The sequence below is a fragment of the Salvelinus alpinus genome, chromosome 13, assembly GCF_045679555.1.
Source record: "Salvelinus alpinus chromosome 13, SLU_Salpinus.1, whole genome shotgun sequence".
NCBI lineage: Eukaryota > Metazoa > Chordata > Actinopteri > Salmoniformes > Salmonidae > Salvelinus > Salvelinus alpinus.
Genome location: NC_092098.1, coordinates 11766559 through 11782834, shown reverse-complemented (window position 1 = coordinate 11782834; position 16276 = coordinate 11766559). Strand labels below are relative to the sequence as shown.

Genomic DNA, 16276 nt, shown 5'->3' with positions numbered 1-16276 from the left:
CTGAGTGTTGACTCTGTGCTGACACAGATGGTTGGCTAGCTGGGGTTTATTCATTACGGATAACGTTCGCCGTTTAAGAACGAAACGGGGAGGGACATACCTATATTTTTCCAATATAAACTCTCGTTTGCGTTTTCCGTTTGGAGTAAACGGTTTCTGTTGCAACAGACAAAACATTTTGCAAGATAATCAGCGTATTACACCACAGGCTAGCCATTTCCTACAGTCCGCAAAGCTCAACTACTTAGTTTGATAACTGAGTTACTCGATTCCTTTAACGAACATGTTCGGCAATTTACCATAACATATACATGTTTCTGCTACCACCGACCTTTATTATATTTAAACGTAAAACACATTCGCGTACTTTAACTAGGTGGAAAGAAACAGTACTTACAGTTTAACAACATTCTCAACAACAGCCGCCATCTTGGTTTGCTTTGTCGTGGATAGTTTGCGACTGCGCGGGGGGGGGGGTTTACAATAGCCAGCTATGGGTTTTAGGCACTATGCAATTTCAGGCAACATGATTAAATCTTGTCTTGTGTAATGTAATGTAGACTTCAGTGTTACTATTATAACTGATTCATGTACTACTTCTAGTGATATACTAAAATGTCCAGCAGATGGAGATGTAACCAAGTGGAAGGAAAGGATCATTCTGGCCAAAGATTTCAGGTAGCTCTTCTGACATGTAAACTGTCAAACTCACTGAATGCTAACCAATTTCAGACCTGTCGGTGCACCTATATTGCATCTTTCATGTTAAAACCTTTCCTCTATTCATGACAACCTCATCCCGCTATACCACCCCAGCGGAGGTCCAAACTCAGGCCAGGGAGAAAGAGGCTGACATGGGCACTCAGCAGGCCTTTCCATCATCCTTATCACCTCAACACATCTGTGTATACCATGCTTCTAGACCTAGACACACAGCTGTTCTTCCTAGCCAATGAGGGAGACGGTGGAAAAACAACACTTGTTTGATTGTGAAACTTACCAGGGGTCTCCTTCGAATGCCACTGGTGTTTTTGTTTTGCAGTTACATAATTTATCCAGGCCAGTGGGGACACATTCCACTTATACTGTAGCGTGAGGTTTTGAGTATGATTAATTTACAAAGGAATAGATTGTGCGGTTCAAGAATCAACACAAGTATATTCTGGAGGTCACCTTGGAAATCTCCTGGCATGTCTTTGCTGGTGCACCAATCGCTGTGTTTCGCTTTCTCTGTAGAGAAACAAAAGAGCTTGTGTAGAAGATCTGGATCAGTGCATATAGGGACATCCAGGCATTCCCAAAATGGCACAAAAGCGTCTTGTTTGCGCCACTCCATCAAACCCAACTCCTGTCATGGTTATAATTTACAAAACTATTACAGTATAACGAAGGTCAAATAACATGTGACCCCTGCACTAGAATATTATTATTTATTTTTAAATGTAACCTTTATTTAACTAGGCAAGTCAGTTAAGAACAAATTCCTATTTACAATGACGGCCTACACCGGCCAAACCTGGACCAACTGTGCGCCGCCCTATGGAACTCCCAATCACGGGCGGTTGTGATACAGTCTGGAATCGAACCAGGGTGTCTGTAGTGACGTCTCAAGCACTGAGATGCAGTGCCTTAGACCGCTGCGCCACTCGGGAGCCCAATGTCTTTCCATCTCTGAAGTTCCTTGAAGATTCAAGCACAAAGGGGCAGAAAAAAATATCAAGATGAAAACAAATTTACAACAAGCTTTTTGAAAACACAGTTGAAACAGTGTTGTTTTTAACTTGTTTGCTGCAACTATTTGCTCTGATCAGAAATACACCATGAGAGAAAAGGTTACAAATAAATATCTTTGGTCTCTCCGTCTCCTCATCTGCCCCGGCGGTTTCACCCCCGTCTCCTCGGAGAACCTCCCCCTGCAGGGCCCATCTCAGTGGTGTTCCCAGAGCTATTAAAGAACTGGATGGGCCATGGCAAACAACAGAAAAGACAAAACATGGACGTCGTTTTTCTTCTAACCATAATATTGCATTTATTCATTTACAGCTTGTAATCAATTCTGTGACGCCAGTAAATAATTTGTCCCAGCATGTAAAATACACCAATTGATAGCAGCATAAGTCATCATCAAACACATCATTATTGTGCAAAAATGGAAGATCAGCTAAGGTTATGATGTAAGACATCTACAAAACATTGATAAGTTTGGTGCCTATAGTTCCCTGTGTGTAGCCTCATATCTGGTGATTCCGATATGTGTTTGGTTCTGTATGCTGCAATCCCTTTCTAAAACAACCAACAGCTACTTGGAGGTCAGGACAAGTAGATACAGTGGGGAGAACAAGTATTTGATACACTGCCGATTTTGCAGGTTTTCCTACTTACAAAGCATGTAGAGGTCTGTAATTTTTATCATAGGTACACTTCAACTGTGAGAGACGGAATCTAAAACAAAAATCCTGAAAATCACATTGTATGATTTTTAACTAATTAATTTGCATTTTATTGCATGACATAAGTATTTGATCACCTACCAACCAGTAAGAATTCCGTCTCTCACAGACCTGTTAGTTTTTCTTTAAGAAGCCCTCCTGTTCTCCACTCATTACCTGTATTAACTGCACCTGTTTGAACTCGTTACCTGTATAAAAGACACCTGTCCACACACTCAATCAAACAGACTCCAACCTCTCCACAATGGCCAAGACCAGAGAGCTGTGTAAGGACATCAGGGATAAAATTGTAGACCTGCACAAGGCTGGGATGGGCTACAGGACAATAGGCAAGCAGCTTGGGGAGAAGGCAACAACTGTTGGCGCAATTATTAGAAAATGGAAGAAGTTGAAGATGACGGTCAATCACCCTCGGTCTGGGGCTCCATGCAAGATCTCACCTCGTGGGGCATCAATGATCATGAGGAAGGTGAGGGATCAGCCCAGAACTACACGGCAGGACCTGGTCAATGACCTGAAGAGAGCTGGGACCACAGTCTAAAAGAAAACCATTAGTAACACACTACGCCGTCATGGATTAAAATCCTGCAGCGCACGCAAGGTCCCCCTGCTCAAGCCAGCGCATGTCCAGGCCCGTCTGAAGTTTGCCAATGACCATCTGGATGATCCAGAGGAGGAATGGGAGAAGGTCATGTGGTCTGATGAGACAAAAATAGAGATTTTTGGTCTAAACTCCACTCGCCGTGTTTGGAAGAAGAAGAAGGATGAGTACAACCCCAAGAACACCATCCCAACCGTGAAGCATGGAGGTGGAAACATCATTCTTTGGGGATGCTTTTCTGCAAAGGGGACAGGACGACTGCACCGTATTGAGGGGAGGATGGATGGGGCCATGTATCGCGAGATCTTGGCCAACAACCTCCTTCCCTCAGTAAGAGCATTGAAGATGGGTCGTAGCTGGGTCTTCCAGCATGACAACGACCCGAAACACACAGCCAGGGCAACTAAGGAGTGGCTCCGTAAGAAGCATCTCAAGGTCCTGGAGTGGCCTAGCCAGTCTCCAGATCTGAACCCAATAGAAAATCTTTGGAGGGAGCTGAAAGTCCGTATTGCCCAGCGACAGCCCCGAAACCTGAAGGATCTGGAGAAGGTCTGTATGGAGGAGTGGGCCAAAATCCCTGCTGCAGTGTGTGCAAACCTGGTCAAGAACTACAGGAAACGTATGATCTCTGTAATTGCAAACAAAGGTTTCTGTACCAAATATTAAGTTCTGCTTTTCTGATGTATCAAATACTTATGTCATGCAATAAAATGCAAATTAATTACTTAAAAATCATACAATGTGATTTTCTGGATTTTTGTTTTAGATTCCGTCTCTCACAGTTGAAGTGTACCTATGATCAAAATTACAGACCTCTACATGCTTTGTAAGTAGGAAAACCTGCAAAATCGGCAGTGTATCAAATACTTGTTCTCCCCACTGTAGATACAATGTGAAACATGCCAAAATAACTTGAGTTCAATTATCGTAGGAGGCATAGCATATTTCACAGCTTTAAAAAAAGGAAGACCAAAGTATGTTCACATAGTCGTATACTGTACATAACGACTTTAACTAGATTGTAAAAGCCAGTGAAGGTTATTAGTGTCAACATTAGTCCATCAACAGTCTTTCACGATGCAGGAGAGGCTGGTGTACTGTACTGAGGAGTTGGCTGCATGTCTGTCAGCAGAGCTCCAGGGTAAACAGACACAGTCTTACGTAACACCATCCTGGCCTGGCCACGGTCAGCAGGACAGCTCCAGTATCTGGACCAGGCTCGGGCTACGGACAGACTGTGCTGCAGTACAACTTATCACATCCTCTCTCTCTCTCTGAGTTGAAGCATATGTCTACTAATACAGTCCTCTTCCCAAAATGTCAGCTATGGAGTCCAAGTGCTTTTCCAGCTGATTTAGAAATCACATAAACGTTGCACAGGGTGGATTTTATGGAATGAGAACATTATATGTTGATAGATATGGCCTGATGAGTTGATATCCAAAAGTAAACATAGAAATTAGAGCAGTTTAAAAGCTATAATTCATGGAACAATGCTGGAACTATGCTGTTACAATGCTTGCCAACAGGTTTATTGTAAATGTTAACATTTTATTGTGCAGGAAAGGGTTTATAGTGCTTTAGTGAGTTTGTCAAAGTATCAAGAAATGTAATCTGAGACTATAATGATATTGTTAAGCGTTATGCACAAATGTAGTCTGTTTTCCTACAATATGGTATAATGTGTTAACAGGGAATCCAACGTTTTGTGCCATTGGTCCATCCTCAAGGTAAACCTAACCATCATTGGTCCACCGTTATCAAAGAACCAATGTATGTTCTATATTATATATCATCCAAAATATTTTCTACAATGTTAAAGTGAATCCGTGCACCTCTGGGTGCAAATAATCATGCATTTATTGTTGGGTTTATGAAGAATCAATAACCTGTTATCATTTTCTAGTTGATTGCTACATTCTAATTAATATAATATTGAAAACAAATATACAGTACCAATCAAAAGTTGACACACCTACTCATTCAAGGGTTTTCCTTTATTTTTACTATTTTCTACATTGTAGAATAATAGTGAAGAATTCAAAAATATGAAATAACACATGGAATCATGTATTAACCAAACAAAGTGTTAAAACAAATCAAAATATATTTTATATTTGAGATTCTTCAAACAGCCACCCTTTGTCTTGACGACAGCTTTGCACACTCTTGGCATTCTCTCAACCAGCTTCACCTGGAATGCTTTTCCAACAGTCTTGAAGGAGTTCCCACATTTGCTGAGCACTTGTTGGCTGCTTTTTCTTCACTCCGCGGTCCAACTCATCCCAAACCATCTCAATTGGGTTGAAGTCGGGTGATTGTGGAAGCCAGGTCATCTGATGCAGCACTCCATCACTCTCCTTCTTGGTCAAATAGCCCTTACACAGCCTGGAAGTGGGTTGTTGTCATTGTCCTGTTGAAAAACAAATGATAGTCCCACTAAACGCAAACCAGATGGGATGGCGTATTGCTGCAGAATGCTGTGGTAGCCATGCCGGTTAAGTGTGCCTAAATAAACCACAGACACTGTCACCAGCAAAGCACCCCCACACCTCCTCCATGCTTTAGGGTGGGAACCACACATGCGGAGATCATCCGTTCACCTACTCTGCGTCTCACAAAGACACGACGGTTGGAACCAAAAATCTCACATTTAGACTCATCAGACCAAAAGACCAGTTCCACCGGTCTAATGTCCATTGCTCGTGCTTCTTGACCCAAGCAAGTCTCTTCTTATTGGTGTCCTTTAGTAGTGGTTTCTTTGCAGAAATTCGACCATGAACGCCTGATTCATGCAGTCTCCTCTGAACAGTTGATGTTGAGCTGTGTATGTTACTTGAACTCTCTGAAGCATTTATTTGGGCTGCAATCTGTGGCGGTCCTCATGAGATCCAGTTTCATCAAGGCGCATGGTGGTTTTTGCGACTGCACTTGAAGAAACTTTCTAAATTCTTTTAATCTTCCAGATTGACTGACCTTCATGTTTTAAAGTAAAGTAATGATGGACTGTCATTTCTCTTTGCTCATTTGAGCTGTTCATGCCATAATATGGACTTGGTCTTTTACCAAATGGGGCTATCTTCTGTATACCACCCCTACTGTGTCACAACACAACTGATTGGCTCAAACTCATTAAGGAAAGAAATTCCACAAATGAACTTAACAAGGCACACCTGTTAATTGGAATGCATTCCAGGTGACTACCTCATTAAGCTGGTTGAGAGAATGCCAAGAGTGTGCAAAGCTGTCAACAAGGCAAAGGGTGGCTACTTTGAAGAATCTCAAATATATTTTTTGTTACACTACATGATTCCATGTGTTATTTCATAGTTTTGATGTCTTCACTATTATTCCACAATGTATAAAATAGTCAAAATAAAGAAAAACCCTTGAATGAGTAGGTGTGTCCAAACTTTTGATTGGTACTGTATACCCCATGAAGCAAACTGTGATCTGGCAACTCTACCTTGTACTGTATTCATTTGTAATTTACACAAATATCAGACTTAAAATGTATCAACCCCTACAAGAATGTCCATGAATTATGATCCACATAATAATGCACATTTCCTGTTGCTGCAGTATTATTTTCCTGCTGTAGCAAACTGGCTCAAATTAAAACCCTCTCTCTGTATCTTGTAACAAGAATTCCAAATAACATTGGTAAAAGTCTGATTCAGAACTTCTCTGTGTTGGTACAGAGATAGTTTGAGCAACACAAAGACTTGGAGGGCTACAGCGGTGAGATAATCTCCAAATGTGTCCAACATCTCAATTACCAGAGTTTGAGGGCCAGTTTGAGCAGCTCTCTGTAGATCTGCTGAAATGTCAAAAGATATGGAACTGAGCTCTCCAAAACTCATTGTCTCTCCTGATACAAACGTTACAGCTTTCACATTCTTGCATTAAAAATAACAAAAGCTGGAAAATGACACATCTGACTCAGGGATGTGACCTCCTCCACCACTCTGGATCTTTGTCCTTGCAGACATTTAAAACAAATATATGTAACCTTTATTTAACTAGGCAAGTCTGTTAAGAATAAATTCTTATTTACAATGACGGCCTACACCGGCCAAACCCGGACGATGCTGGGCCAATTGTGTGCCGCCCTATGGTACTCCCAATCACGGCCGGTTGTGATACAGCCTGAAATCGAACCAGGGTCTGTAGTGATGCCTCTTGCACTGAGATGCAGTGCCTCATACCGCTGCGCCACACACCCTCCCTGTTGTACAGTTCCTCTTTCCATAAGCGTGTCTTTGATAATGTATATCCAACCATGAATAGAATGTCAGTTCCAGAACAGCTTTGTAAGCTGGATAAATCTGTGTGACACAGACACCAAACTGTGATCTCAGGAGCACGGACAGTAGTCTACAGCTTAGGTGCAGTAAAAAAAATTAAAACTGTGACCTTCAGGTTTTACAATACCATTTCACTCCCACTGACAAATATGATCCCAGTCAGATACATGCTGACCTCAGTTCCTGACCAGCAGTATATTCTTTCACCGGTTTCTTCATATCCTCTTTGGAGGACGGGGAGAGGAGATTTAACAGTGTCAGCTTTTGGCTCATGGTCACTTCATTTCGTACTTACTATATTAAGTAATTTGCATGGAAAAGTGTAGAAAGATATTCAATATCAATTAAAACACTAACAGCAACTGAAGTTAAGTTCCAGGGGGAAAAAGCACTTCATATGAGCGTACTACTGTACAAATCCAGCCTTGTAATCCAGCAAGGCTTGGTTGAGGTCAGAACCTCCTCTTATACACTAAGGAGGTCAGTCAGAGGACAGAGGGCTTCTCATGGTCAGGTGTAGAGCTCCTGCCGCCCTCCCTGCAGACAGGTTCCGTTGAGGCCACTGAGGCGCTGGCTATCCATAATCTGCAGCACGTCGTCCAGGATGGAGGGGCCCAGGTCCAGGTGCAGGGAGAGCAGGGAGCCTGCGTGGGACAGGTAGGGGCGCTCCTGGCCCCCATCATCCAGATAAGGGTCCTGGATACACACATCCTCGCCTGATGACAACCTGGGGGAGGACGGGCTGAACTGGGACGTCTTGCTGGGAGCCTGTGCTGAGGGAGAAGACGAGTCCAGGCCTGGGTGACGGGGCGTCAGGATCTCGTCATCCAGGTGCAGTCGGGGAGGCTTGGGTGGAGGGGGCGCGTTCTGAGGCGGATGGGGGCGGGCGGAGGAGGGTGCAGAGGTGACTGGTAGGGTGATGGCCTGCACCCCTTCGATGACGGGCAGCGAGAGGGCGTTCTTCAGCAGGGGGGAGCTCTCTGAGGAGGGTGTGTGTCCGCTGTCGCTGGCAGTACGGCTGAACTGGAAGGGCTCTGCGTACATGGAGGAGCGCTGAGACAGGTTGTGGCCCTGCTGCCCAGGGAGAAGGTGGAACTTCCCCTGCAGGAAGGACAGGTCCCCGAACAGGTCGTCATCCCCCCCGCCGCTCCCGATATGGATGGTGTGGCGGAAGTCCCCCAGCGGAGGACTGATCATGTCAGAGGAAAGGATGTCCCGCAGCTTCTCCTTCTTCCCCTTCCTGCTTCGCCGCTTCAGATAGATGGGCGCCTTGGTGGACATGTCGGGAGCCCTCCCTGGGCAGCAGAGACTCAGCTTCTGCAACAATGTGAGGGGAGGTGGTGGGGAGAGGAGGACGGGCAGGGCTCCTCTCTGAATCAGACACAGGGAGAAGGAATCAAGCTGGCTGGCTGAGCTAAACTATTAATGGTCAAATCAGGTCTGGTGATTAGGGAGGACTGCTACTTCTGCAGTCAGCTTTAAAATGATGAATAGTACCAAACAAAGTCCAGATCACTCTCTTGGAATAGAGCTTCAATGAGCAGGATGTAGGGTTGACACTTTGGCTGCGGAGGAGGTTTCTTGGTGAGGTAAAAGGATTATGTCCACAGTTTTAATCAACTGCAGAAAGAAGCAGAAGAAACCATTAGAATAGAAAACTATTACAAAACCTGTGTTATAAAATGCATGATTTATAAACATGCAGGAATAATCCTCCGCCATGAGAGAACTTCATTTCATATGTTCTGAAACATAATCTATAGGGAAAATAAACACTCAAGCGTTGATACAGGAGGGGGAAACCTCTAGCATGAAACAACCGTGACATGTAAAAACCCAGGGACCCCTTAAGCCTAATTTGATTAGCATCTTGGAAAAGGTTATTTACACTGACCAAACACACTGAGTTGAATAAGTTGAGATAAAAATAAACCCATAGTTCCGTCGTATCATTTGAGGACAGGACATAAAATAATGACTCGGTCTATTGTTGTTGGCAACGCAGCGCGGGAATAAAGGCTTTTCTAGTTTTGATGAATCCTGGAATGAATTAATCCTGATCCACTGCGGAGGAGTGGTAGGGAGATGTGTGAGGGTGTGAATAAGGGAGGACACTTTTAGTAGCATGTCTAGAGGACGAGAGAGAGGTTAACCTGGTTTAAACCTATTTAGGGAGCTTTAGTGAAGCAGGTGTGTGTATCAGGCTGGTGTCTGATGGAGGCAGATTAAAGTGCTGCTGCTCAGTGAGGGCCTTGGCCCTGAGGACACAGGAGATAGACAGGGCCAAGGCCAAGCAGAGCAGGAGAATGAGAGAGAGGGCATGACTTGCATGCCGCTGACATTAACTCAAGCTTCTTAGGTTTTAGTTATGAGCAGCTATACAGTAGCACCACTGCGTGCACAGGAGGAGCCTGAGCATCAGTCACTCACAGAGGATTTGCTTTAACGTTTGCTGTCAGCTACTGTGCATAGATCACTCTGCAACAAAAACAAAACAACGCCTCCCCTCTGCCAGCGTACGGAACACAATAACTGACCTCAACGTGCATACAAAGTATACAATGGTAGAGTAATACTGAATTGAAGCCACAAAAGGCACCAGCGGGACAATATAATGTCACATGACGTCAGGGTTGCAGAGCGAGAGGAGCTGGTCCAACCAACTTGATCGGGGCTCTGCTGGGCATGAACAGAGTGCATTCTGGGTGGTGACAGATGCCTCTCACAATAGCACAGACACACATTGTTAACTAACACAGAGAGAGAGAGAGAGAGAGAGACAGAGAAGAGGAAAGGAAGGAGAGAGGAGGGGAGAGAGAAAGAAAGAGGGGAAAGCAGTGCCAACTGAATGACTGGTGTGTGGAGATAATGACTGACAGAGAGAAAGAGAGGGAGAGAGCAGCGCCTCATCTCCTAGCTGCGCTCTGCTCTATTTGGCCATAGTGAGGAAGCCTCTCTCAGGGGCACCATTGTGGACCCAGACTGTGTACGTGAATACTATACAACGGTCTAAAGCACACGATCAATCTAGTTAATTAAAATGAGAAGGGTAAACGAAGCATCAGGACCATTAGAATTTAATAATGTAGTAGGATACTATCTAATCACTTAAAAGGTTTGGACAAAACATTGTAATGAGATTCTAGCCTTGTCTTAGATCCTCTGTTGTGTTTGTATGGAACAGCTATACATATGCCTACCAGACTAATGAAATGCCTTTGGCTCCATAAAATCCATTTGTCAGAGTTAACAGATCACCATTATCGGAGGTCAATAGTATTTAACCCTGGTCACAGCAGGTTATAATGACTTACACATACTGCATTTAAACTTAATGTACATTTAACATGCTCAAAAACACATTCGCTCTTCCCCTTTCATATAGGCCTATTCACTCAAACACACAGCACACATTCACATTCACATTGTAAGCAGTTTCCAAGGCCTGTCCTTCCCCAAACTGGAGTGTTAAACATATTTTAAAGAATGCTTTGCCTACATAACAAAGGTACAAGATCTTGGTAGAGCCCTGGGTTTAAAGATACTGGTCACATGATATTAATTAGGTCATTTTGCTCCGGTTCTGCTGAACTGCAACCGTCTGGGGGGCAGGCTGACCATTATAAAGCCCAACCACAGATACAGCAACTGGCACAGCTAAGGTCAAAGTTAAGGGACAGCTTCCCTGAGCCATTACTTCACACACAATGGCCATCTGAGTTGTGAGAGACGCCACTTATCAAGTTGATAGGAGCCAAGGTTGTGGAGACAATCTTGTGACATGTCTTGGATATCTCCAAAAAAAAAGTAGCCAGAGTTGCTTTTTTGTGTGTGTGTGTGGGGGGGGGGGGGGGTATGTAAAAAGTATGTGTCAGAAGCTGGGTCATTGTACAACATGGGTGTCAAACTCATTCTACAGAGGGCCTAGTGACTGCCTGTTTCTCTTTTCAATTAAGACCTAGACAACCAGGTGAGGGGAGTTCCTTACTAATTACTGACCTTAATTCAATCAAGTACAAGGGAGGAGCGAGAACCGGCAGACACTCGGCGCTCCGTGGAATGAGTTTGACACGTGTTATACAATATGTTGACACATACATCTTTGTTTCCTGCCATTTTATCATGCATTGTATTTTCCTCAAGTTCAGTTCCAGTTGAGAAACGTAATAATCACTTTCAAGCAGGTTCAACTATACACAGGAAAAATAAACACAGGAATCTGAAGGGTCTGTTTTGACACGCCCCTTTCATATTGTCCAAAAGTGGAGCTTCTTGAGTCTCAACTTGTTTCCTCAACACACAAGATGTGAGCTTAATCCATAAAATTACCAGGCTTTATCAGACAGTTTTAACTGCCACAGCTGAGATTGCACAACACTTGGTGAAGCGCTTGAAAAGCTTGTTCATTTGTTAGATAATGTATGAAACATACTGTCACAACGTTTTTGGCCCAGGCTGCCATTGCGAGTTCACACAAAGAGCACTGTCAGAGGTCTAAGAAGGACATTGTTCACCCAGCACATACTGTTAACTGCAACCAAGCGCTTTTTGGAACAATGCTCACAGTGTCACCATTCAAACTGTTCTGTCACAGGAGGCCAGTGAAAGACAACAGGCCTCAACAGCTGAAGGGATAACTTCATTCTGCGTTTAAAATAATTTTACTGCTGCAGGGCGGGAGAATTGTGGTATGCTTGAAAGGAGTCAGGTGTTATGTCTTGATCACACCGAAGGTGTCATCTGGATATGTGCGCAACAAAAGTTAAACATTCACCTTCTGCCACCATTTCTGTCAAGCCGTCTACACCTACAATTTGATGCAGGTGTTCGATGTATGCACCACACAGAACGCACCGCAACGCAATGCTGCAGGGCAAACGCAGCGTTCTATTGGAAATGAATTTACTTCTGGTGTACAAAAACGTAACCACTGCCGGTGTGATGGAGGCGTTAGTGAAAAACATCTGCTTTCACGAGCCTTTCAAGGAAAGTGGAGCTGAAGGATTTTTGGATGGTAACATTTTTAGATTCCTTTCTCATGATACAAACAGAACCCTGCCGACAATTACTTAAAAAATCCTCACCTATTAAGGAGAAATTAGGGAATACTCCTCTAGCGCTCGAAAGTAGTGTGAAAGTGTGAGGTTTGGTAAACAATAGAGAAGCAGAATTTGCATAAACATATACAACTAATTGATTTGAGGGTCGTAGCACATTACCCAAAATCCACCTCTGTCCCAGGAAGAGAGAGCAAAGGGAACAGGATCGATATTCTCAATGTTTCATCACCCCAACACATTAATAATTTCCTATATTGTTAGAAATGTCCACTAATCTAGATAGAATAGAGATATGCTGCAGTATGACAAAACACACTCCCAAAAGGGTTGACTAATGGGCTAACAGAAATGTGGAATCCTCATAATAAGATACACGAGTCCCATTTGGTCAGATTCAACATTGTCACTAAAACTGAAAGTAGGCCACTTAGTTTCTTAGAAAGTAGGCCACTTAGAAATTTAAATGCGCGTTTGAGTCAGGAAAGTTTCCTCTCATGACCTCAACAAACCAATGTTGCATAAAATTACATTTTAAAAGGTACTTTACCGGTTGTCCATGCAGTTGGTCCTCTTGGCGGTAGGAATATGAGACAATATATCCACAGGAAAGTATAATTACATACAATTTTAAAAGCACTCTTAGTGCATTTAGATTTCTATCACCTGAGGCAAAACCAAGTAAACATGTACACGAGCATGTATTTTTATCTTGTGCGCATGGTGTAGGTGATACAAATCGGAATGTACTACCAGTGCTTTGAAAAGTTGATGTAGCCTAGTTATACTTACCTGTTGATATATTGTATCACATTCCTACCGCCAAAAAGGGAACACCGCATTGACAACCGGTAAAATATGTTGAAATATAATTGTATTCAACATTATGGCATGTAGAGGAAACTTATCTGATTCAAACGCTAATTTTTGCCCGACATAGAATCTATGCAGTTCAACGTCTGGTTTCCAGGCAAGATGACATAACCGTCGCCCGACAGTCTTTCCGCAGTACACCTCCTATTCACCTTCTTCTATGATAATTTAGGCTACCTTTTATCTAATTTATACTGGATACATGTCGGTTTATCATAGGCGCTCTGCGCAACATTCAAGAAGGTAGAATAGATCCAAAGACCCGCTTACCTCCCAGCTTCCCGATATCCTTTATGACAGCCCTGACTTTCACCAAAAATATTTCATCTGCCCAGAGCAGGGGTCGGCTATTCAAGGTTGCGTAAATAGCCTAAAAAAATCCCACTGCTTGGCGATGCGTATGTGCCTGCATCACAAAACGTAACCACTTCACTTGATCGCGTGTTCCATAGGCTGCTATAGCGATGATGTGCAGCAGATATGGTAGAATCCGAAAGATGCGCTACACCCCTTGTCGTTCTCGTCCTCATACCGGAAACTCCGGCACTGGATTTCGCGTATTACAATTTTGAGGTATAGCTAGCCCAAAGGCGGGCAGATGGCGATATTGATCTGATATTGATGGTTTCATCTTACCGTCCAAACACATTGTATGCAGCAAGCAATACACTCCTAACCCCCGTGGACCGGTTCGTACATAAACAACTGTCCATTCGGGCTGCAAGGCCTCGATTTCCTCAATAACTAAATTTAACAGCGAGAATGCAGAAAAAAACTGAAAATGTGTACTTCCTGTATGAAACACAATTTCCCACCACCAATAACAGCTTATTCTACTAACTGGTGTTGTGCCCTGCATGCAGCCAGGGGTAAACAAGACTGCTGCAACCTGATTGGCTGAAGGCTATACCCAACATCTGGGGCTAGAATTCCTAGGTATTAGCTACTTTAGCATGGTGGTTTAAAATGGTGTTTCGTTAAAAAAGTATTCATATTTTCCCTGCTTTTTTCTGCCTTCTAACCATTAAATCTAGCTAAGGATTAAATTGATACCTATGCAGCCTGAATGGAGATTGTTTTAGGTATGAACCGGTCCACGGGTTAACGAGTGTATTGCCAGCTGCATACAATGCGTTGGGACGGTAAAATGGAAACGACTGAATATCGCTATCTGCTGGCCTTTGGGTTAAGGGATGGCGCAGGGCCCACCATGCGCATATCACCTTACCAAACGGCCGATGATTAGAAAAGCGAAAACTCTCAGAGAACAATCCCCGAAAGAGATGTACTCCAGACAGGGTTTATACTTCTCTGTTGGATTATATGGCTACTTTGTTGCTGCAAATTCAAACACATCATATGTGCTTCCGTCACCATTCACATGTACAAGCACAGCAGCGTGCACACTGACTAGCGGTTACACCCTGTTATTATCTATGGAACATCCCACCCCTTTCTGGCAGAGGGGACTTGGCTTTGGAGAGCTATTAATTAACACATATTTGTCCCCAGGGCCGTTTCTAGCTTTTTCTGGGACCGGTCCCTAAGAGAGATTTGGTTGGGGTGCCCCCTCACCTCGTGGGCAAAACATTTTAGTGGCACCCCTCTTGGCTGTGGAGAGAAAAATGTGCAGCTTAAAGTTAGTGATGCTAGAGGTTTTGTATAATTTCAGTCATTAGTTCTGAAAGTAGTGCTCAAGAGCCAAACAGGTCCCTGAAAATTGTGCACAATTGTGTTGGCCTACTACGTCATCCATTTCGTCATCCATTTCGTATGATATGTTGCGAATTCCAATTTGTACAATATTTTATGAATTTGTAAGTGCTTAAGAGCACGGACTGCATCTTTAACGTCCTGCAATTCTACACACTTGCCATGGGCCATACAGAAAATGTTGAGTTTTAAAGCAATTCTTCTGGAATTCTACCAATTTTTCCATGGACCAGAGAGATTTTTGCAGTTTTAAAACTAATTTCCTGCAATTGTACACATTTTGCCATAACTTATGCCATGTTAATATGATATCTGAGTGGGAGTGAATAACACAATCAACCGGCACTCTCTAGAGATCAGGGCCCCTGGGCACGTGCCTTGTGTGCCCGGTTAGTAATGCGGCCATGAATACTACAAGGTTTACATTGCTAGGTAAGTTAGTCTAGCCAGCTATCTATAAAATGTTAACTGACATGGGCTAATCGAGTGACTGTCAGTGACTGACATAACAAGAAGATAACTGCTGATGGACTACCACATTTCAAAATGGTGTATTCTACTACCCTAACAGTAACAGTAAGTTGAGACCCCGACTGACTTACATTTTTGGGGCGTTGGGGGCCCCCTAGCAGCCGCAGGGCCCTAAGCAGCTGCTTATGTCGCTTATGCCTAGAAACGGCACTGCCTGTGCCAATCACACATGAAACCATAAAAGACTCCCCCACAAAAGGTATCAGTCTATACTATGTCATTCTAAAATCTGATGTGGTCAGCAGCTAAGATGTTCCTAGAAAAGCCCGGCCTCGAACCATCCCGTTCTGAGCCAATGACCAATCATTTTGACATTCTAACAGTCTAATAGCCAACATTTCATAATAATTTGGTGTTTATGAAGGTCATGGGTAACATTAGAATACACTTTTTTTTATATTATCTTACTAGTCGTAGTAGACAGGGGTATATAGTGCTGTGTGCTCATCACTTGTGGGGGCACATGGAACAGCAGTTATTCTTGTAGAAAGTTATATTTTGAAATCATCTCTTGAATTTTGAGAGTTAGGTCTGTTTGGCAAAATGGAAGTGTTTTGGAAACCTCAGAATCTGCTGATACTACATAAAAATCTAAACGTCTTACCTGCATGTGACTGTAGGAAGATTTGAAAAAGTCACTTTTTGGTGATCTGTTTCCCCTTCCTCTGTGTCAATTCCAAGCTGTCCTGGCCCATCTCTTCATACAGTTGAAGTCGGACGTTTACATACACCTTAGCCAAATAC

General features: G+C 43.3%; 2 protein-coding genes across 4 annotated transcripts in view; both read right to left on the bottom strand.

Moving 5' to 3' along the window:
- LOC139537072 (zinc finger protein ubi-d4-like) overlaps positions 1-445 on the bottom strand; it is a 34197-nt gene extending 33752 nt beyond the window's left edge. For all 3 annotated transcript variants that reach the window (XR_011667460.1, XM_071337939.1, XM_071337940.1), the window contains exon 1: positions 398-445. Coding sequence is in view for 2 of the 3 variants with exons in the window: in XM_071337939.1 (XP_071194040.1) it covers positions 398-429 (32 nt within the window). In the remaining variant the exon portion in view is untranslated. The remainder of the gene's footprint in view (positions 1-397) is intronic.
- Positions 446-3875: 3430 nt separating this feature from the next.
- On the bottom strand, positions 3876-14145 carry LOC139537069 (cdc42 effector protein 2-like). Its single transcript, XM_071337934.1, has 2 exons — positions 13559-14145; positions 3876-8978 (listed from the first exon to the last, which is right to left on the bottom strand). Exon 2 carries the CDS (start codon positions 8637-8639, stop codon positions 7869-7871), a length of 771 nt encoding a protein of 256 aa, XP_071194035.1. The 5' UTR covers positions 8640-8978; positions 13559-14145; the 3' UTR covers positions 3876-7868.
- Between the last annotated feature and the right edge of the window lie 2131 nt (positions 14146-16276).